This window comes from Myotis nattereri (assembly GCF_964212035.1).
Source record: "Myotis nattereri genome assembly, chromosome: 15".
Taxonomy (NCBI): Eukaryota; Metazoa; Chordata; class Mammalia; order Chiroptera; family Vespertilionidae; genus Myotis; species Myotis nattereri.
In genome coordinates this window covers 29,731,504-29,753,561 of record NC_138090.1, presented here as the reverse complement: position 1 = coordinate 29,753,561, position 22,058 = coordinate 29,731,504, and the positions used below count along the sequence as shown (strand labels likewise).

The 22,058-nt window shown below is 44.8% G+C and overlaps 1 protein-coding gene across 3 annotated transcripts in view; it reads right to left on the bottom strand.

The window, feature by feature from the left end:
• The window catches only part of ZC3H18 (zinc finger CCCH-type containing 18), a 68,800-nt gene that overhangs the window by 20,841 nt on the left and 25,901 nt on the right, over positions 1-22,058 (bottom strand). For all 3 annotated transcript variants that reach the window (XM_081106987.1, XM_081106988.1, XM_081106986.1), the window contains 5 exons: positions 18,745-18,893; positions 18,180-18,272; positions 17,045-17,202; positions 12,421-12,538; positions 10,185-10,453 (listed from right to left, as the gene is read on the bottom strand). In XM_081106987.1, coding sequence (XP_080963113.1) covers positions 10,185-10,453; positions 12,421-12,538; positions 17,045-17,202; positions 18,180-18,272; positions 18,745-18,893 — 787 coding nt within the window. The remainder of the gene's footprint in view (positions 1-10,184; positions 10,454-12,420; positions 12,539-17,044; positions 17,203-18,179; positions 18,273-18,744; positions 18,894-22,058) is intronic.

Sequence of the window (22,058 nt, the reverse complement as noted above, 5' to 3'; positions counted from 1 at the left end):
AGACCCATCACTTTAATCCTCAGATTTTGAAAACATATTTAAACTTAACCATAAGCAGGTAAACCTGAGAGAGGTAAAATGTAACTACTAACAACTTACCTTTTAAATTCTGAGTGAACAGGAAAAATAAATCTGTACTATTTCAAGTGGTGGGCAGATATCATTAAGACTTCTGGTTTCCAAGGTGAGGGCTTGTCATTTGAATACATTTTATGAATTTCCAAGACTATGAACACTGGCTTAGGTTTCATGTCATTTCTCCACATCCCATCATCCTTGGTCCCCACAATGAATACACAGCTATGACTATAAACAGAGTAAGGTTCACACAGGCTCAACAATGCTTCTTTCTAATTCAGGATTGTATTTGTATTCATCTGTACTTATCTAAATCCTACCCATTCAGATGTCTATATGAATGCATGACAGACAACTATTTATCTTCATCTTTATCAGTCGGGCAAGTTCTGGATAATTTAGTCTGTAAGGAGTCAAGAAATTAAACAGGATACACTTTTTTCTCAGCCCAGCCGGTGTTTCCCGCACCAGTGAGACAGGCTGAATCCAGACCAAGTGACCAGAGCGCCCCACCTCTGCTGATGGCAGTTGGTGCTGGGATGGAGGCCCATAGAAGAAGCATAAGTGAAAGTTTGGGGGAGGAAAAGAAGGGAACAACCCAGGTCAGAAATGGGGGACAGATGAGGGGAGAGGGGAGAGAACAGACCTACCTAATTTGGTGAAAAAAGCTGTCTCTGATTTTGGGTAGAACTCACTTAATCAAGCTTCCCGAGTCCCGACCTACTAGCTCAGAAGGACCAAAAATAGAAACATAAAAATCAAGCTTTTCTGTTCAAATAAATATACAAAATTCCAAGATAATTTAAAGAGTGATTACTAGATAAGTATCACATGATCTCACTCATTTGTGGAATATAATGAACATAAATTGATGAGCAAAAATAGATCCACAGACATAGAAGCATTTAACAGACTGTCCAACCTCAGAGGGAAGGCAGGGGAAGGTGGGAGGGGAGAATAAGAGATCAACCAAAGGACTTGTATGCATGCATATAAGCATCCTATCTAGTAATAGACAAACATGGTAATTGACCGTACCTTCGCTACACCTCCCATGGGCTAATCAGCACAACATGCAAATTAACCACCAACAAAGATGGCAGCTAATTTGCATACTGCAGGCAGGGCGGGACAGCGTAGCCGCCATCCCGGGCCGCAGGCTGGCCCCAGAAGCTGATGATCAGGGGGAGATGGGGGGGGTGTCTCCTGCCCAGGCCTGACACCTCTGGCGGAGGCGTCAGGCCTGGGCAGGGGGTGGAGCCGGCAATCGGAGGGGTCTGGGGGTCCCCTGCCCAGGCATGATGTCTGGGCCAGAGGCATCAGGCCTGAGTGGGGGGCGGAGCCAGTGATGGGGTGATATGGGGTCCCCTGCCCAGGCCTGACACCTCTGGTGGAGGCGTCAGGCCTGGGCAAGGGGCCGATCCGGCAATCAGAGGGGTCTGGGGGTCCCCTGCCCAGGCCTGATGCCTTGGCGAGAGGTGTCAGGCCTGGGTGGGCGTCAGAGGGAGATGGGGGTCCCTTGCCCAGGCCTGACGCCCGGGCCAGAGGCATCAGGCCTGGGCGGAGGGCGGAGCCGGTGATCGGGGGAAGATGGGGGTCCCCTGACCAGGCCTGACACCTCTGGTGGAGGGGTCATTCCTGGGCAAGGGGCCGATCCTGCAATCGGAGGGTGACGATGGTCGATGCCTCTGGCCAAGGCGTCAGGCCTGGGCGGGGGGCGGAGCAAGTGATCAAGGGGATATGGGGGTCCCCTGCCCAGGCCTGATGCCTGGGCAAGGGGCCGATCCTGCGATCTGAGGTTGATGGGGGTTGACGCCTCTAGCCTAGGCGTCAGGCCTGGGAGTCCCCTGCCCAGGCCTGATGCCTGGGCCAGAGGCATCAGGCCTGGGCAGGGGGCGGAGCCGGTGAACGGGGGATATGGGGGTCCCCTGCCCAGGCCTGACACCTGACACGGAGGTGTCAGGCCTAGGCAAGGGGCCGATCCTGCAATCGGAGGGTGATGGGGGTCGACGCCTCTGGCCAAGGCGTCAGGCCTGGGTGGGGGATGGAGCCGGCAATCGGAGGGGTCTGGGGGTCCCCTGTCCAGGCCTGACGCCTCTGGCCCAGGCATTAGGCCTGAGCAAGGGGCCGATCCTGTGATCTGAGGGTGATGGGGGTTGATGCCTCTAGCCTAGGCGTCAGGCCTGGGAGTCCCCTGCCCAGGCCTGATGCCTGGGCCTGAGGTATCAGGCCTGGGTGGGGGGCGGAGCCGGTGATAGGGGGGATATGGGGGTCCCCTGCCCAGGCCTGAAGCCTAGGCCAGAGGCATCAGGCCTGGGTTGGGGGGTGGGGGTGGGGCCAAGCCAGCGATTGGTGTGAACTACAGAGGAAACACCTTTTCTGACTGCTCATTGGTTAAGCTCCCTGTATGCCACTGGTAATATTCTTAGTAACTTGGGTAATAAGAATCCAAAAAGGTGATCTAGGGTTTTTCACCACACTCCTGGCAAAAAAAACGAAGGTCCGTTGCTGGAGAGCTAAGAAATGTCATATCCTGCCCTAGCCGGTTTGGCTCAGTGGATAATGCCTTGGCCTACCGATGGCAGTGTCTGGGTTCAATTCTGACCAAGGGCATGTACCTAGGTTGCCGGCTCTTCCCTGGCCGGGGCCCAGGTCAGGGCTCATGCAGGTGGCAACCAATCAGTGTTCCTCTCACTTTGATGTTTCTCTGTCTTTCCCTTTCTCTTCCACATTCTCTAAAAATCAATGGAAACATATCCTCAGGTGAGGATAAAAAAAATAATCAAGAAATTATTATTATCTGAAAGACACATCTTGAAAATGCCTAAAGAAAGTTGTCATTTTTTCATGGTGAAGGGATGGGAGTCCGTGTTGATGAAAACACCTTGGTGACTGCGGTGACTGGCAGTGGGTGCAGCAGTGGGGTGATGGGGCTGGTGTCTTCCCCTGATCAGCTGGTCACCTCCCACAAAGGGAGGCCAGACTGTGGCTAAGGCCCTATCCCCAAGGGGAGCAGAGATTGGGCCTAAGCCATCACTAGGACATCCCCTGAGGGCTCCCAGTATGTGAGAAGGAGCAGGCTGGGCTGAGGGACACCCCCACCAGTGCACGAATTTCATGCACCGGGCCCCTAGTCCTATCTAATAATAGACAAACATGGTAATTGACCATACCTTTGCTATGCCTCCCATGGGCTAATCAGCGCGATATGCAAATTAACCGCCAACAAAGAAGGTGGCTAATTTGCATACCACAGGCAGGGCGGGACAGCGCCATCCCGCCTGCCCCGCCGCCATCCGGGCCTGCTATTTGCCACCCGGGGCGGTGGGGCGGGACAGCGCCATCCCGCCTGCCCTGCCACCATCTGGGCCTGCTACATGCGACCCTGGGCGGCGGGCATCCCGTGTGTGACCCGACCCGGGGCGGCCGGGTGGGGCAGCAGTGATCCGCCAGCCCGCCCGGGCGTCCCATGTGCGACCTGACCCAGGGCGGCGGGGTGGGACAGCATGGCTCTTCTGTCACCCCAGCTTCCTCATCACAGCTCCCTTGGGGGCCTAAGCCTTTAGTCGGACATCCCCCGAGAGCTCTCTGGCTGCCAGAAATATGTCTGACTGCAAGCTTAGGCCTGAGGGACCCCCCCCCCCCCACAGTGCACAAATTTTTGTGCACCAGGCCTCTAGTAACCAATAAACACAGATAGTAGGGGGGTAAGTGCATGTGCTGGGGGGTGGGAGTGGCCGGGGAGAGGTCAATGAGGAACAAAGGAGACATATGTAATACTTTAAACAATAAAGAATTTAAATTAAAAAAGAGTGATTATTGTAACAGAAAGACTCATCAAAACAGCCTTTTAAAGAATGAACTCTCTCAGTATATCTAAAATATGTGATTTACCCTGAAAGTTCTGTAAGCACATTACTTTGCCCAATGTTAGGAAAGCATGAAAAAATATAATAAATTTAGCCCTGGCAGGGTGGCTCGGTTGGTTGGAGTGTCATCCTATACACAAAAATGATTGCAGGTTCGATTCCCAGTTGGGGCACATACTGGATTGTGAGTTCAATCCCTGGTCGGGGTGCATATGAGAGGCAACTGATGGATGTTTCTCTCATATCGATGTTTCTCCCCCCCGCCCCCCGTCTTCTTTAAAATCAATAGACATATCCTTGGTGAGGATTAGAAAAACACACACAACTAATTTAGGGAGGCCAACTCATTGCAATTCAGATAAAAAATAAAAACATCACAACTAAATATCCTGCTGTAGCCATAAATAACTCTAAAATGATGGACTACAGTCCTAACATTTACTTTCAGAAACACAACTATATACAGGAAAGGAGCTTGTTGAATGAGAAGATCAAGAAGAAGGAATGACAGCCTAGCCCAGGGGTGGGCAAACTTTTTGACTCGAGGGCCACAATGGGTTCTTAAACTGGACTCAGAAGAAGGAGCTGTGGCCGTGTTTCCCGACGTTGCCATGTTAACACTGCTGCTGGTGAAGGAGCGGAGGGGAGAGCAAGAGAACCCTCCGCTCTTCCGGCTCCGCGGGCCGGATAGAACAGCTGAACGGGCCGGATCCGGCCCGCGGGCCGTAGTTTGCCCACGGCTGGCCTAGCCAGTGTGGTCCAGTGGCTGAGCATCAACCTATGAACCAGGAGGTTACAGTTCGATTCCCAGTCAGGGCACATGCCCGGGGTTGTGGGCTCGATCCCCAGTGGGTGCCGTGCAGGAGGCAGCCAATCAATGATTCTCTCTCATCATTGATGTTTCTATCTCTACCTCTCCCTTCCTCCCTGAAATCAATATTTACACACACACACACACGTGCGCGCGCGCGCGTGTGTATGTGTGTGTGTGTAAATATGTGTGTGTATATATATATATATACATATATATACACACATATATATATGTATATATATATATATACATATATATATATAAAATATATTAATAAAAGAAGGGATGAAAGCTGGTTTCATCCACCAAAAAACTGTTAGAACTAATAAACGAATTCAGTATATTTGCAGGATACAAAATCAACATATAAAAATCAGCTGCGGCCGAAACCGGTTTGGCTCAGTGGATAGAGCATCAGCCTGCGGACTGAAAGGTCCCGGGTTCGATTCCGGTCAAGGGCATGTACCTGGGTTGCGGGCACATCCCCAATAGGAGATGTGCAGGAGGCAGCTGATCAATGTTTCTCTCTCATCGATGTTTCTAACTCTCTATCTCTCTCCCTTCCTCTCTGTAAAAAATCAATAAAATATATTAAAAAAAAAAAAATCAGCTGCAGCTCTATACACTAACAACAAACTATCTGAAAACAAAACAACCCCATTTACAAGTATATCCAAAATAATAAAAATAATTAGGAATAAATTTAACCAAGGAGATAAAAGACCTGTACAATAAAACTTACCAGACACTGATGAAAGATACAAATAAATAGAAAGATATTCCATGCTCACGTACTGGAAGAATTAATATTGTTAAATGTCCATTCTACCAAAAGTGATCTACAGATTCAATGCAATTCCTATCAAAATTTCAATGGCATTGCCCTGGCTGTTTTGGTTCAGTGTTTTGGTTCAGTCTGCAGACTGAAGGGTCCCAGGTTTGATTCCGGTTGGGGCACGTGCTGGGTTGCGGGCTCGGTTCCCGATGCGGGGCTTGCAGGAGGCAGCTGATCAATGATTCTTTCTCATCACTGATGTTTCTATGTATCTCTCCCTCTCCCTTACTCTCTGAAATAAATTTAAAAAAATATTAAAAAAAATTTTCAATGGCACTGATCATAGAAATAGAAAAAAAAAATCCTAAAATTCTTATGGAACCATAAAAGAACCAAAATAGCCAAGCAATCTTCAAAAAGCAGAACAAAGTTGGAGGCATCACATTTTCCAATTACAAACTATACTACAGAGGTATAGTAAGCAAAACAGTATGGTACTGACATAAAAACAGATATGGATCAGCCTTGGCCAGTATGGATCAGTTGGTTGGAGCATGATCCCATATACAGAAGGCAACCAATTGATGCTCTTTCTCAACTGATGATTTTCTCTTTTCCATTCTCTTTTTCTCCACTTTCCCCTCGCTCTAAAATCAGTAAGCATATCCTCAGGTGAAGATTAAAAAAAAAAAAAAAGGAACATAGATCAATGAACAGAATCAAAAGCGTAGAAATAAATTCTTGCATATAAGGTCGACTTATATTTGACAAGGGAGCCATGAATGCTCAATAGGTAAAGAACAGTCTCTTCAATAAATGGTGCTGGGAAAACTAGATATTTATATGCAAAAAAAGAGGAGGGGGAGGGTGAGGAGGGGGAGGAGGAGGAGGAGGAGCAATTGGACTCCTATTCATTTCAAGAATTAACTTGAAATGAATGAAAATCTTAAAGGTAAGACCTGAGGTCATAAAACTCCTAGAAGAAAACAGAGGGGAAATGCTCTTTGATATGGGTCTTGGCAATTTTTATAGGACACCTAAAGCACAAGCAGCAAAAGCAAAAATAAACAAATGGGACAACACCAAACTAAAAGCTTCTGAACAGTAAAATAAACAAGCAACAAAATGAAAAGACAACCTATAGAATGGAAGAAAATATTTGTAAACCCCTACAACTCAATAGCAAAATGCCAAATAGTCAGATTTAAAAATGGGCAAAGCTTCTGAATAGACATTTTCCCAAAGAGGACATACAATCAACAGATATATGAAAAAATGTTCTACATCACTAATCATCAGAAATGCAAGTCAAAACCACAATAAGTTATCTCCTTACACCTGTTAGAATGATTATTATCCAAAACAAGCAAGCAAACAAACAACCCAACAAACAAAAAGCCCAAACAAATCCAAGAAATAAGAGTTGATGAGGATATAGAGAATGGGGAACCTTGCACTGCTGGTGGGAATGTAAATTGGTGCAGCCACTATGAAAAACAGTATGTAGAGTCCTCAAGAAATTAAAAATAGAACTACCATATGATCCAGCAATCCAATTCCATTTCTGGGTATATATCCAAAGGAAATGAAATAACTCTAGAGGTATATGCACTCCCATATTCACTATAGTATTATTCAGAATAGCCAAGACATGAAATAACCAATGTCCACAAACAGATGAGTGGATTAAAAAAAGTGGTAAATATATTCAATGGAATATTATTCAACCATGAAAAAGACCACCGTGCCATTTGGGACTACATGAATTGACCTTGCGGGCATTATGCTAAGTGAAATAAGCCAGATAAAGACTCTGTTCTTATTGTATATTTTCATATTGGAATCTAAAAACTCATAGAAATAGAGAGAAGAATGGTGGTTGCCATGTACTAGGGCAGCAGTTCTCAACCCGTGGGTCGTGACCCCTTTGGCGGTCGAACCACAGGGGTCGCCTAAGACCATCCTGCCTATCAGATATTTACATTACAATTCATAACAGTAGCAACATTACAGTTATGAAGTAGCAACGAAAATAATTTTATGGTTGGGTCACAACATGAGGAACTGTATTTAAAGGGCCAGAAGGTTGAGAACCACTGTGCTAGGGGGTGGGGAAAATGTTGGTCAAATTATATAAATTTTCAGTTATAAAATAAGTTCTGGGATCTAACATATAGCATGGTGACTGGAGTTAATATATATTTTTTAAAATATATTTTATTGATTTTTTACAGAGAGGAAGGGAGAGGGATAGAGAGTTAGAAACAACGATGAGAGAGAAACATCGATCAGCTGCCTCCTGCACACCCCCTACTGGGATGTGCCTGCAACCAAGATACATGCCTTTGACCGGAATCGAACCTGGGACCCTTCAGTCTGCAGGCCGATGCTCTATCCCAGGGGTGGGCAAACTTTTTGACTCAAGGGCCACAATGGGTTCTTAAACTGGACCGGAGGGCCGGAACAAAAGCATGGATGGAGTGTTCGTGTGAACTAATATAAATTCAAAGTAAACATCATTACATAAAAGGGTACGGTCTTTTTTTTCCAATAGTTTTATTCATTTCAAACGAGCCGGATCCGGCCCGCGGGCCGTAGTTTGCCCACGGCTGCTCTATCCACTGAGCCAAACCAGCTAGGGCTGGAGTTAACAATATTGTATTGTGTATATAAGTTGCTAAGAGAGTAGACCTTAAATTTTATCACCACACACGCAAAAAAGGTAATTATGTGAGATGATGCTGGTGTTAACTAACCTTAGTGTGCTAATCATTCACAACATAAATGTGTCAAATCATCACATTATACACCTTAAATTATACAATGTTTTATGTCAATTGTAACTAAATAAAGCTGGAAAAAATAAGAGGCCTCCCCTTAAAAAGAGAAAATAAACATCACAAAGGTGAAACGACAAACCACAGAATTGGGGTGTGGATTTGCAAATTAGATATCTGATAAGGGACTTGTATTTAGAATCTATAAAGAGTTTTTAAGACTATCAAATTTAAAAATGGGCAAAGGATCCGAATAGATATTTTCCCAAAGGAGATTATATATATATATATATATATATATATATATATATATATATCCAATAAGCACATGAAAAGATACTCAACCTCCTTAGTTATCAGAGAAAACGCAAATTAAACTACGATGAAATAGCATTTCATACCCATTAGAATGCCTATAATAAAAAGGATACATAACAAGTATTGGCAAGGATGAGGAAAAAATTGGAACCCTCAGACATTTCTGGTGGGAATGTAAAATGTTACAGCTACTTTGGAAAAGTCTAGAGTGCCTCAAAAAGTTAAAGATAGTTACCACATGACCCAGCAATTTCAATCCTAGGTTTTCACCCAAGAGAAATAAAAAACATGTTCACACATAAAGGTGTACATGAATGTTCATATGCATGACAGCTAAAAGGGAGAAACAACCCAAATGTTCAACGAATAGTTAAACAAAAGATCATATATTTTGACCAAAGGACCAGTGCACAAAAATTCGTGCACTCGGGGTGGTGGTGGTGGTGGGTGTGTCCTTCAGCTCGGCCTGCGCCTTCTCGCAGTCCGGGACCCCACTGGGGATGTCCACTTGCCAGCTTAGGCCCGCTCCCCTAGGGGATCAGGCCTAAGCTGGCAGTGAGACATCCCTCTGGCAGCCTGAGAGCCCTTGGGGGATGTCCGACTGATGGCTTAGGTCGGCTCTGAATCGGCTTCTGGCTGAGCAGCGCTGCCCTGTGTTGAGCGTCTGCCCCTTGGTGGTCAGTGTGTGTCATAGCGACCAGTTGTTCTGCTGTTAGGGTCAATTTGCATATTACCCTTTTATTATATAGGATTCCATTTATATGAAATGTCCACGATAAGCAAATCCAGAGACAGAAAGTGGATTAGTGGTTGCCAGGAGCCAGATGGGTGTTTGGGGAAAATGTGAAGTGACTACTAATGGGTACAAGGTTTCTTTCTGCGGGACAAAGGTGTTTTAAAATTGTGGTGATAGCACCACAAGTCCATGAATGCTCTATAACCAAATGAATTTGTACATTTTAAAAGGGTGTATTGTATTGTCTGAGAATTATACCTCAATAAAGCTGTAAAAAGCACACACTAAATTTCATCTAATTCTCTGATTTTCTAGAGAGGACCACCTTTCCTGCTCCAGTATTTAAATATGTTTAAAAAGAAAAATAAGCTGTGCGAAGCCTGAGCCTGCCTTGCCCTTTGGGCCTTTACTGTGGAGCATGTCCTCACTGCCACACAGAGAACAAATTAAGTGGAGAGGCCAGCAGTCCACCTGGAGACTCAAGGTCCTGCATTCTAGTTGCTAGAGCACCACACTGTGGCTAGCAACAAACATGCACAATCTAATTTCTTCTCTCAAGCCCCAGATGAACTGGGAATACAGGACTTTACTGATTTAGGAAAATAATAGGGTGGTGCACACAGTGCATGCTTCACAACACACATGTTACATGACGAGGCAGCAACTACTAATCAAAAAACATTAACATTTCTTCAGCAACTTACTTTGGGACTGCAGGGAAAGGGCTGTGGGAAGCAGGCAGGGCCAAGACAGTGGAGCTGCAGGCCCTTCCTCCGGCCCCACAACCCAGCAAGGAGCCCAGTGCTGGGTGGCCTACCTTGGTGGCTGTGGGGAGCGGGGCTTTGGCTTCTCCTTTTCCTTCTCCCGCTCTTTCTCTCTGTCTCGGTCTCTGTGCTGTCTGTCCTTCTCGTCCCGTTTGGCTCGCTCTCGCTCCCACTCCTCTTTCCTCCGCTGCCGCTCCTTGTCGCGCTCTCGCTCTCGCTCCCGCTCCCGCTCCCGCTGCCGGCGCTCTCGTTCTCGGTCTCGCTCACGCTCCCGTTCGCGCTCTCGCTGTCTGTTCTCTCGCTCTCTTTCCCTTTCCCGTTCCTTTGTTGAAAAGCCAAACACACAAACACACGCCAGCTGCGATTGAAACACTTATAATGGAAAGTACAAAGAAAATGCAGAAGAGCAAGTGAATGAAGATTAGGGAACAATCTCTGGTGGTAATTTTGTACGGTTTCTCCTTAAAACACAATGTTAAAGAATGGATTAGATGCTAACTTAGGGTGCAACACAACCTAAGAGTGAACTCTTCCAACCACTGATTCTAACCTCCTCAGCATCCAAGGGCTGGTGTGAGTCCTAGTTGCCAGCATATGAGCCAGTGGGCCTTCCTGGCCTCAGCTCTTCACATGTAGGGTGGAGACAACCAAGACTTTGCACAGGCTCAGGCCTAGGCATCCAAAGCACTGTGCGCAGTGGTGTCTGAAACAGAGAGTGCACCTCAAAATGGTGGCTCTTGTTTTTCTAAGCATAATCCTTAAACATCTTTTTCAACTATTACTCTGTTCTCATTCATATATTTGCTCTAATATTCAAAATTAAAAGTGAATAATGCCCAGATCACAGCACACTGGCAGGCTTTGAGCTTTAGGTGGCTGGGAAGAAGTGAAGTGCACTCCTGACCTTCCTGCTGGCCCACCGTGGGGGGAACGTGGTGGAAAGGGACTCCAGCAGGTCCCTGCTATATTCCAAGGCAGCCCTGCCTGGCACGAGGCACCGCACCCCTATAGCCCAACCCTAGTGAGGAATCTGCTCTACTGGGTAGAGGGGCACGGATGGCCAACCAGGGTCCTTGTCTCTCCATAAGCTCGCCATTTGATGGGTTCCCAGGGAAGTCACCTTCCTTTGGTCCTAAAAATGCATGACTATCACATAAATCTTAGCATAAAAACTACTAAACTGCTTCTAACTGATCTCTTTCTAGTAGCAGCTTTTTCATATCACCCTAATTCAACTTAAAGGCTGAAGAACATATATTCACAAATACAGATAGTCCTCGGGTTATGTCAGACTCGATGTGTCATTTCGTGGTTACGTTGCCCTCTCCCATTTATTTAAAAAAAAAAAAGTTGCCCTAACTGATTTGGCTCAGTGGATAGAGCGTCAGTCTGTGGACTCAAGGGTCCCAGGTTCGATTACGGTCAAGGGCCTGTACCTGGGTTGCAGGCACATCCCCAGTAGGGAGTGTGCAGGAGGCAGCTGATCAATGTTTCTCTCTCATCGATGTTTCTAACTCTCTATCTCTCTCCCTTCCTCTCTGTAAAAAATCAATAAAATATATTTAAAATAAATAAATAATAAAAAGACAAAAAGGCTCCTACCCTCCTGCATTTAAAAAAAAAAAGTTGTCATTTTGACATATGTACATATGTGCTTTATGTTTTTTAATATTTATTTACCACAAGTAAAGGTCAGGAATTGTCATCTTTTAAATTTTTTTTATTATTTCACTTCACTACTGCTGCGTATGTGCTCCATGCGACTGACGTAGGTACTTGTGTAAGTGGGTTCTGACTTAGGCAAAAATCGCGTTATGTCGCGCCATAGGAATGGATCTCCGCCGTAACCCGAGGACCGACTGTGTACACTAGACTCTCAAGAGAAGTACTATTACAGACCAGCTCTCTGTTAGACAACGACATGGTTGGCAGAGGCCCAAAGGAATGTACTGAATTGGTTAAGCATAACAATTATAAATGATATTACTAAGGAGCCTGAAAAAGTAATATGCTTAAGAGGGTGGAACACCCTGCAACTTGTATCAATACCCCAATCACCAAGTGTAATTTAAAAAAAAGGAAAGAACATAGATAAACCCAAGAAAGTCTCTGTTCAAATCACCACATATTTAATATGTGGATCTGCATTAGTTCTTCAGTCAATGGACTGGAATTAGTACACTGTGCTGACATAATTAAGCGCACATGAAGTCCTAGAAATAAAAAAAGCGGGCAATTTTAACAAATCAATCAGTGAAGTTCAGAGCTGCAAATCTAAGTCCTACTTACCCGGTAATTCTGGTACGGTTCTGTTTCTGTATATTGCACCCTGAAATTCTCATACTGCCCGCCACGCCAGAACCGGTCTATTTCATAATCATAATAAGGATCTGCATAAGGCTCAAGTCTGAAAACAAAAACAAAAAAAGGAAATCTTTTCACTTAAAAATAGTATTGCAAACATACTACATAAAAATGTTAACAAAAAGAATCCAATACTATGTTAAGAAAATAATATAGCATGACTACGTGGGATTTATTCCAGGAATGCAAGGCTGAGTCAATATTAGGAAATTTATGAGTAAATCTCATATGATAATACACCTAAAAAGAAAATTAAAAGGATTCCATCTACAGATGAAGAAAATTCAATACCTCTTCCTGATGAAAATACTCAAGAAAATAGGAAATAATGCTTTCTTAATATACTCTAGAATAAAGCCAGCATCTTACTTCAGGGGAACAGGAGAGAAATTTTTTAAGATTGGGACAAGGCAAGGAGGCCTGCTGCTTCCTTAATGACACACCATTGTGCTGAAGGCACTGCCAATGCTGGCAGTTTGAGAAAAATTAACATATAGAAACCAAAGGCCTGGGGCAGGGAGGGCTAGAGGGGGGGTCAATGGGGGTAAAAGGGGGACATAATACTTTCAATAATAAAGATTAAAAAAAAAAAAAAAGAAACCAATGCCTTAATATACACAAATAATAACTAGTTAGGAGACAGAAGGTAGAGAAAACTTGATTTTAGCAAGAAAGAAAAAAAAATACTTAGGAACAGCCCTAGCCGGTTTGGCTCAGTGGATAGATCATCAGCCTGTAGAGTCCTGGTTTCAATTCCAATCAAGGGCACATGCCCGGAGTGCAGGCTCAATCCCCAGTAGGGGTCGTGCAAGAGGCAGCCGATCAATGATTCTCTCTTGTTATTGATGTTTCTATCTCTCTCCCTTTCCCTTCCTCTCTGAAATCAATTAAAATATATTAAAAAAAAATACTTAGTAACAAAAACATTTGACCAGAAATATGCAGAACCTACTTGAGGAAAACTTTCAAAACACTCTTGAAAGACATAAAAGTCATGGCCATCTCTAGGCATCTTCATGGCCTTCCACTGGCTGCTTTCTAGGAAATCTCTCCTCTGGTGTTTCCAGTGCCCCTGGCAGAGATAATCCAAGGCTGGCTCTGCCAAATGACAGTTCTTTTTCATCCCAAACAGTCGGACATCTTTCTAACAACCTAACCTCACACCACTCAGATGATATTTTTAAAAATATATTTTTATTGATTTCAGAGAGGGAGAGGGAAAGAGAGAGAATCACTGATTGGCTGCTTTCTGCATGCCCCCCCCCCCCCTCGCCCCCCGGATCGAGCCTACAATCCGGGCATGTGCCCTTGACCGGAATCGAACCTGGGACCCTTCAGACTGATGCTCTATCGACTGAACCAAACCGGCTAGGGCCACTCATATAATATTTAATGACAACCATCAATAACTGCAGCACCACATCTGCTACCCAGAAAGGAGAGAATACAGTCCCTGAGGCACAGACTTTTCCTGTGTCCTTAAAAATACAAAACCAACACAATACATAGCCGATGAAGACCTCAGAAAACACTTTTCCAAAAAGGCGTGAGGGTATATGCAGTCTCAAAGGAGGGAGTGTGGACAAATTTGTTTTGGGGAAACTAAGCAAAATGAAAATGGCCCCTCTCCTGCAGGATTTCTCAATTTTAGTGTTCCTTGAACTAAAGGGCATGTGGCATTCCCTCAGCTGCCTCCCTCAGAACCAAGCCTGGGCTGCCCACCAGCTCACAGAGCCTGGATCTGCACGAGTCCATAAAATGTTGTCATGAACTCAACCTGGCAATGACTGCCTCCTCAGACACAATCTCAAAGGATGAGTGCTGGCAAGGGTGCATTCCTAGGCCCTGGGCATGTGGCCTGTCTAGCTCGTCCCAGACTAACCCCCTGAACTTGTCTTCAAGGCCTCCTTTTCTCTGACTTCCCAGTGAGCCAAAGCAACCTAGCCTCGGCTCTCCTGTTGCTGCTTCTATGCTCTTCCTTATTTCACTGCCCTAAATGTATTTTTGCTGCATGTAATAAATTCTTGCTTGCTGTTCTACAAAAATAATAAAAATAAAAATAGAAAAGCATTATTTTTACTAAGTGATCTTGCTAAGTAAATTCTTTATTTTTAAAATATATTTTTTATTGATTTTTTACAGAGAGGAAGGGAGAGGGATAGAGAGTTAGAAACATCAATGAGAGAGAAACATCGATCAGCTGCCTCTTGCACACCCTCTACTGGGGATGTGCCCGCAACCACGGTAAATGCCTTTGACTGGAATCAAACCCGGGACCCTTGAGTCCGCAGGCTGACGCTCTATCCACTGAGCCATACCGGTCAGGCAAAATTCTTTATTTTTAAATACATTTTTTATTGATTTCAGAGAAGAAGGGTGAGGGAGAGAGAGAAACATCATTGATGAGAGAGAATCACTGATTGGCTGCCTCCTACAGACTCCTCACTGGGGCATGTGCCCCGATCAGGAATCAAACCATGACCTTCTGGTTCATAGTCAGTGCTCAACCACTGAGCCATGCCGGCCAGACAGTAAATTCTTTCTAATTCCAAAAGCAAGTAAAAAACAAACAAACAAACAAACAAACAAAAAAACAAGCAAAAAATAATAATTTTCCCATCCTCTACCATCTCAGAATACTTCCTCAGGAGTTCTTGACCGGGCAGCTTTCCCATGGGTACTACAACCAAGTACCTAGCTCCACATGACCAGAACCAACCACAGTAACTAGGTTCCATGTGACAACTATGCAGAGTTTTTCTATCCTTACAACTCAGCATCAGGTCTGACAGCTGATGTCTCTGAATTGAAATCAGTGGTTCTCACATTTCATTGGGGACCAGAATCACTTAGGGGGTTTGCTAAAAACAGCCATTTGGGTTCCACCCTCTCTAGAACTTCTGATAGGGCGACTCTGAGAGAATGCATTTCCAACAAGCTCCCAGATGCTGCTGCTAATTGGTCCAGATACCACTCGCGGAGAGCCACAGCTTTCAGGCCTTTTACCACCTTTCCCCACTTGGGCTGTAACCTTGATCACAGGGCCTGCTGTGTCACTGGGTAAATTCTGTTTTAACAGCCCCCTTATTCCCCACCATGGCAGCCACTTCCTGCAGTTGTTACCTCTTTCTGCTTCTGGCCACCTAGAAGCATGTCTTTATGTTAAATGCTCTCCATTAAAATAGCCAGGTGGTTTCTGTTGGTGAACCCTGGCTAACACAGCCCTTTCACTGACTGCCATCAGAAACAGCTGGGGCACTTTCCTACCTGACACACTTCAAGACCCTGATCCCAGATGTCTGGACCAGGTCTGGGTATGGGGCCTGGCACGTGCATGTCACAGCAAATGTTGAACAAACAAACAAAACACAAGTAAAAACCTGGCTCTAAGGGCCCGTTTTCAGAAGCTTCAGAGTCTGAGAGTCCTGCAGCATCAACCTTTCCTGTCAGAGAAAGCAGGCAGCAAACACGGGGCAGGGTTAGAGCACAGCTGCTTGTGCAGCCGAGGCCACCACAGAACCAGACGTGCCAGACTGCTCCCCATCAGGCACATTTCCTGGGCCCATGCTCTAGCCAGAATGGGAAACAGAGTGTTAAGGATGGACCATGTGGTTCTAAAGCCTCTTCTCTCACCACTGACAAGCACCACACTCAGAGCAGATCTGTATAACTAGCTCCTGTAACTCCCACGAACACCCCCCAGACAAGGGCAGTGTCAACACCTTCACTTACACTAGAAAAAGGTGAGGCCTTAAGACCTGTGGCAATATGCCCCAGGCAGCAAATGCAATTCTCACTCACACACTCCTGTCTGTGACCTAACACTTTCCCTACACACAATTAGGAAGCAAAATCTTAACTACTTTTTAAACCAGTGGTCGCCACCTTTCAGACCTCATGGACCACCAGTTGGCAACCACTGCGCCAAAGGTTTCCTTAAACCAGCAGTCGCCAATCTTTCGGACCTCATGGACCACCAGCACTGGGGAAAAGTGCTGTACTTATCATGTTACACAATTTCTAAAGATTTGACAATTTTCAACCACATGTACTTCCTTTGTAATTATTTTTTAAAAGACCAGTAATAAAATATCTGGTAGAACAAACAACAAAGACAGCATTTACAACGAAAAAAGTCACACCTGCCACGCTCCTGGATTTTAGTGACAAATTTCATAGGTTTTCCTGGTTCCTGCCTGGGTAACTTGGGGAGACGTGAGGAAAAGACTTATGGGACTTTAAGAACGGCTGTTAATAACTCTCAGAACTTGTAGGAGCCCAAATGGGCATGAGCCCTCCCAGTCACATGGCCCTGACACAAAACTAAAACATTTCCTTCATGGAAGCAAAATACTGAGGAAAGTCGATTGCAAAACATCTGAAATTATCTCAGGGATGGCATTCTCAGTCCGGGGAGAGTGGATAGGCACCTGCCCCCACAGGCCTTGGGGAACCTACATGTTGCTGCTTTCCAGGACCCAAGCCCCACACAGTTGGGGACAACTTAATTCTCTTTCAAAGGGGAATGAAAAGGCAAACCATTCCTTACGTTGTGTCTCTGACATCTCTTGTAATCCGATAATTCCAATCTCGGAAAACTTCATTTTCTTTGTCAAACTCCCGTTCATCCTCACCAATGGTCACAGTGAACCTTTTCTCTTCAAAATCAGGCTCCTGTTCTTTTCGAATGGTTGCTTTTTTTAAAACCTACCGTTGTGAGAAGAAGCCAACACCAGTTACTGTTAGGAAAAACAAAGGGAAACCTGTCTCGATTTGACCCACGGAGGCTTGGCCAGTGCCGCTTGAGCAGCATGGCTGAGTGCTCAGTGGGCAAGGTGTGCCTCAGCTCTATCCCTGGCAGACGAAGGATCCCATGTACCTTTCTGCAGGACTGGAGTGCCCTGTCCCTGCACAGAGCTGCATCTGGCAGTCAGGACAGGCCCACTAAGCAGTACCATAGAGCTTACTCATATCTTGGGAAGGGTGATGAAGATGGTTGCTTCCTAGTAATAGTCCTGGCCTTGAACCAGGGAGCCCCAGATATTCATCAATGATGAGGACTGAGTGTGGAGAGGAAAGTAAGTCTGCTCATGGCAGAAAAGGCACAAGGAGACATTCAAGTCTCAGAGGAAAGGAGGGGCAGTGAAGTATGTGCTCTGGGAGGGAGAATGGTTTTGGTTTAGTCTGTCATTTCACTGAAGAGAAACCAACTTAAGGGGCTCAGAAAGCAGCCTGAACATTCAGGGCCAAAGTGTGACCTGGATTAAAGGTGTGGGAAGAGGGCAGGCCCAAGTTGACACCTTGGCTTGAGAGAGAGGATGGTTTCTCCAAAAGACTGCCCATTTGGGGGTAGCAGTGCGTGATGACTCTGGGGAATGGCTGAGTGATCAGAGCTGTAGCACCAGCCGGTGTTGTCCAATGCTGCCAAGCCACAGAAAGACAGGAGACTGTGCTCTAGGCTGGGACTCCCTGGCCTTCTGGGCTTGGTCACGACCTAGCATGCCTCAGACAGTTAGAAATCATTTTCCATTCTCTAGCTCTTCAAAGAAGTCATAGAAATATACCCCTCACTTCAGAGACTCTACTGAGTTTTTGATCACTGTCTCTGGATCAAGGAAATGCTATTTTGCCCACAGACCACCACTAGTATTTTTCTTCTCAGGTTTTCTGCCAAATTCTGTTACCTCCTTTGCATGCCGAAGTCCTCGTTCCCAGGCACTCTCTGTGGGGGGTTCTGGAGGGGGTGGAGGCAAAATTTCCTCAACTACTGGCCCACCCTATTAAAAAATGAGAGGAAAAAGTTGAGAAAGCAAGCAAAACTTTAAAATCTATAAAGAAATGAGAGCAAAAACACCTGGAAGCATCTGGAAGGCAGCTCTGTGACTGACATCACAAAAATGCCTTTTACCCAAGGTGTAGTAATGTGCCTTAAGCTGGAGGGTCAGAAACAGCTTAGATGTCGGTTTGCTAGCAATTAAAAAAAAGAGGTGTTGCCCTGGCCAGTTTTACTCAGTGGTTACAGCTTCGGCCTGCGGACCAAAGGGTCACGGGTTCGAATCCTGGTCAAAGGCATGTGCCTCGGTTGCAGGTTTCCCAGCCCCAGTAGGGGTGTGTGCAGGAGGCAACCAATAGATGTTTCTCTCTCTCCCTCCCCCCTCCTCCCTCCCTTCCACTCTCTCTAGTATTCAATGGAAAAAAGATCCTCAGATGAGGATTGAAAATTAAAAAAAAAAAAAAGTGTTCACGCACCCAAGGGTTGGCAGGCATCAGTGGGTGAGGTCCGAGAGGTGGGGCACCGTTAGGCGGGAAAGGTTCGGCTTTGGTGATTAGGGAGTAGTTGCCCTTGTCGTTGACTCCAGGGTGTATAAACCTACAATTCATTCCCCAGGTACAGTTCCCTAAGGAAACAAAAGTTAGGTCAGAATGTGTCTACAAGAGCTCATGTGCATGAGGCTAGCTTCCTGTCTGCTTTGCTTAGGTTTTCCCGATGGTCTGTGACATGCCAGACAGTTTGCTGAGCACACTCATAGGTTATTGGTGTCACCCTCCACCCTGTAAGGTGCATGAACCTGAATACAGACAGGCCAGAGCCAATCACCTGCAGTGCAAGTGTGTGTGTGCCTGAGCCCCTCACCCCATTCGCATACACACCCAGGTCCTTGGCAGGCAGGCTTAAATAGTCACAGACCAGACCCTCAGCTGGGGACTAAGCAGTAGTTCCTAAAGAGCTTCTGAAGGGGACTGGTCATGTATTAGAGGAAACAGCCCCTGTTCCAAGATCATCATATGAATAATTTTCCCCTCAAAACAGAAAAGTCCAAGAGCTTTCCAGACAGTTAAGGGCGGCCCCTGCTCTGTGGATTTACTGCTCAGAGACACTACACCCCCAGTGAGGGTCACAGGTGCATATAAAGAACCAAGATTCTGACTCAAACCCACTCATACTGAAACAGAAACCGAGAAGCATAAAAACGAACAGAATTCTCCAAGCTTGTCCCCTGGTGGTCTTTATCAGTTCTGTAAATTTGCATTTTTCCTATCAAAAGCCTCACAAACCATTTCATTATATTTCTGCTACTTAAAACACATAAACAATGATAATATATTAGGTGTTTATACTTCACACAAAAAAAGTCATCTTTTAATATTATTCAGTGATGAGATCATCAGGATTATTCAAGGAAACCACTTACCTTTCAGCACAGGAGGGAAGACGTCAAAGTTTTAAATCTAATCAGTGAGTAAATCACTTTCAAAAATTGAATTTTTTAAAAGTAGGTAACATGTACACAGGCTTAAAAATATGGCACACAATATCTTAGTTTTAAAAAAACATTTTCAATGGGTTAACTTGTAGTTAAATTTTAAAGTATTTAAAAACAGCCGAAACTGGTTTGGCTCAGTGGATAGAGCGACGGCCTGCGGACTGAAAGGTCCCAGGTTCGATTCCAGTCAAGGGCATGTACCTGGGTTGCGGGCACATCCCCAGTAGGAGATGTGCAGGAGGCAGCTGATCGATGTTTCTAACTCTCTATCTCTCTCCCTTCCTCTCTGTAAAAAATCAATAAAATATATTTAAAAAAAAAATAAAGTATTTAAAAATATATATTCACTTCTAACACGATATTCCATTTGAACATTTTGTCAACAAAACGATTTTCCTTGTGCAATGTAAATTAAAGAGAAATAATAATTTGGTATTTGGGAAAAAGCTAAATTTTACCTTTTAAACATTATGAATTCTTAATCTTGTATTAAAACCAACTTAATATACTGATCTAAATTAAATATGAAATAAAGCATGCTTAAAATTGCTTCTCTGGGAATGGAAAAATGACAGATTAATTTTTAAAATTCCTAAAAGTGTTTGAGAAATCACATTTAAGTCAGAGGGGAGATGCTGTGCTACAGGGGGTTCAAAATCCCCGAGTCTCAGGAGGGTTAAAGAAAAAGACGATGCAGTCACATATCTAAATAAAAAATCTCAAAACACTATCAAGTTCATCATTTGACTCTTACAAAACTCATATTGAATTTCATACTGAAGTTAAAAAAGTAAAAGCTCACTGTAGAAAATTTGCAAGTACATAAAAGTATGAATATAAACAACTTTCCCGTAATTTTTAAACCTAATATATATCTGGATGATAGATAAATGGGTATTTGTTATATTGCTCTTTTATAATTTCAAAACATAACATTACCCACAAGCTAGCACACTGACAAAAAGGATATTGTATCACTCATATTGGAAAGGGGAGAAAAGAGGAACAAGGTAGATGAGAAGAAACACATGAGGAAAATAAGGGGCAAGAGCAGGGACATGTGCCCCTCTGAGACACTGGTGAGTGACAGAAGCCCAACCCCTTAAAGCCCCCGGTTCCTAGGTTGCTAAGATCCTTGTTGAGTGTATGTCTGGACCCCTGGCCACCAAAGAGAAGCCAAAAAGAAAGCAGTTGGAAGAGTAAAACCCCATTAACCCTTTTAAAGTAAAATTTTGTGTAAAAAATGTCTGGAAGTATACACCCCAAACTACTGGGACTGTGGAAGGAGAAAGACTTTTATTATTTTACTAGAGGCCCAATGCACAAAATTCGTAAGGGGCCTGGTCCCCGCCACTCTCAGCCCCCACATACCGAGGCCTCGCCCCTGCCTGTGGCAGCGGCCACCTCTACCTCTGCCCTCGCAGCTCCCGCTTCGTCCGTCTGAAAGGTCATCAGGAAGGACCTCCGGTCTAATTAGCATATTATGCTTTTATTATATAGGATTGTCTTGACTTTCATTAGCATATATTACTTTCGTAATTTAAAAAAGCTATTGGGAAAAACAAAAACAAAACAAAAGCTACTGGGAAAAAAAATTCAAGAAATGGAAGCAAAATTCGATCTTCTGGTTTTAAAATCGTATAGTGGTCTGCTTCTGAATGAAACTTCACAAACACAGAAGTTATGTGGATTATGATTCTGACTGGATGAATGAATAGGCTCACAATTATATAAGGATACGAATATGAGCCAGAAGAGAACAGAAGAAATGGAAACAGCTGTGGCAGGCAGTTCAGTGGGACAAGTTTCTTTTTTTAAAAAAATGTTTTTTCATTGATTTCAGAGAGGTAGAGAGAGAGATAGAAACATCAATGAAAAGAGAGAATCATTGATTGGCTGCCTCCTGCACACCCCCTACTGGAGGACGGGGGGTGGGGGGTGGGGGGGGATGAGCCCGCAACCCAGGCATGTGCCCTTGGCCAGAATTGAACCTGGGACCCTTTAGTCGGTAGGCTGATGCTCTATCCACTGAGCCAAACCGGCTACAGTGGTTGGCAAACTGTGGCTCGCGAGCCACATGCGGCTCTTTGGTCCCTTGAGTGTGGCTCTTCCACAAAATACCGACTTCTGCGCATGGGCCACGAAGTTTGAATTGCACTGTCTGTGTGCGCCCGCATGTGGTATTTTGTGGAAGAGCCACACTCAATGGGCCAAAGAGCCACATGTGGCTCGCGAGCCGCAGTTTGCCGACCACTGGGCTAGGGTGACAGGTTTCTTCATCTTGAAACAGGGTTTCAA